General features: G+C 51.0%; 1 protein-coding gene across 1 annotated transcript in view; it reads left to right on the top strand.

Moving 5' to 3' along the window:
- Nucleotides 1-39: 39 nt before the first annotated feature.
- EMH_0088530 (SAG family member) overlaps nucleotides 40-645 on the top strand; it is a gene marked incomplete at both ends in the record, with an annotated part of 2523 nt that continues 1917 nt past the window's right edge. Inside the window, 4 exons of the mRNA XM_013501311.1 lie at nucleotides 40-133; nucleotides 236-359; nucleotides 422-476; nucleotides 644-645. Of these exons, the coding sequence (XP_013356765.1) occupies nucleotides 40-133; nucleotides 236-359; nucleotides 422-476; nucleotides 644-645 (275 nt within the window). The remainder of the gene's footprint in view (nucleotides 134-235; nucleotides 360-421; nucleotides 477-643) is intronic.

The following is a 645-nucleotide window of genomic DNA, read 5'->3' as shown; positions in this document are numbered from 1 at the left end:
TGTTTTTATCATCTTTTTGGTGAAGCATCGCTGGACAGGATGAAAAACTTCAACTCGGTTCTGCTGGCCGTCGCCCTTCTGGGGGCCGCCCGAGGAGTGAACGGCCAGGACCCCGCTCAAAAAGGGTCGGCAGGTGGGTTGGAGCAGCAATGATGCTAAACAATTCTTTTTCACCTTCTGTGGAAAAAATTTCAACAAGGCATGATGCCGGTGTGGTCGTTTTGCGTGTGCGCAGAGTCTGCCGACTGCCTTGCGGACTTCAACACCGCTCGAGAACGTGCAGACCTTGAAGCTTTCACTGCAGAGACCAATGAGGAACAAAAAATGCCAATAAAAAATGAAAGCTACATCAAGGCTTTGTGCGAAGCTATGCAGCAGGCAAGAGGACTTTGTGGTGCCTGTCACTGCCTTGCAATGGCAGGCAACCCATTGCCTTGCAGCGTGTTTCTGGCTTTGTGGAGTTATCGTGCCCGAGCGTTGGCCTAAATTCGACAGTATTTCTCAATTCAACCTCCTTCAATATTTCTGGTTGCATTTTGGCCTGTTCAGGGTACACCAATGAACAAAACAACAGTAGAATACGCGCGCACCGGAACCTACGCGTACGCACCTCATATCGGTCCTGCCGACGGCTGCTCTGCAGCC

Source organism: Eimeria mitis, genomic scaffold, assembly GCF_000499745.2.
Source record: "Eimeria mitis Houghton genomic scaffold, Emh_scaff6667, whole genome shotgun sequence".
NCBI lineage: Eukaryota > Apicomplexa > Conoidasida > Eucoccidiorida > Eimeriidae > Eimeria > Eimeria mitis.
This window is presented reverse-complemented; position numbering and strand designations above follow the sequence as displayed.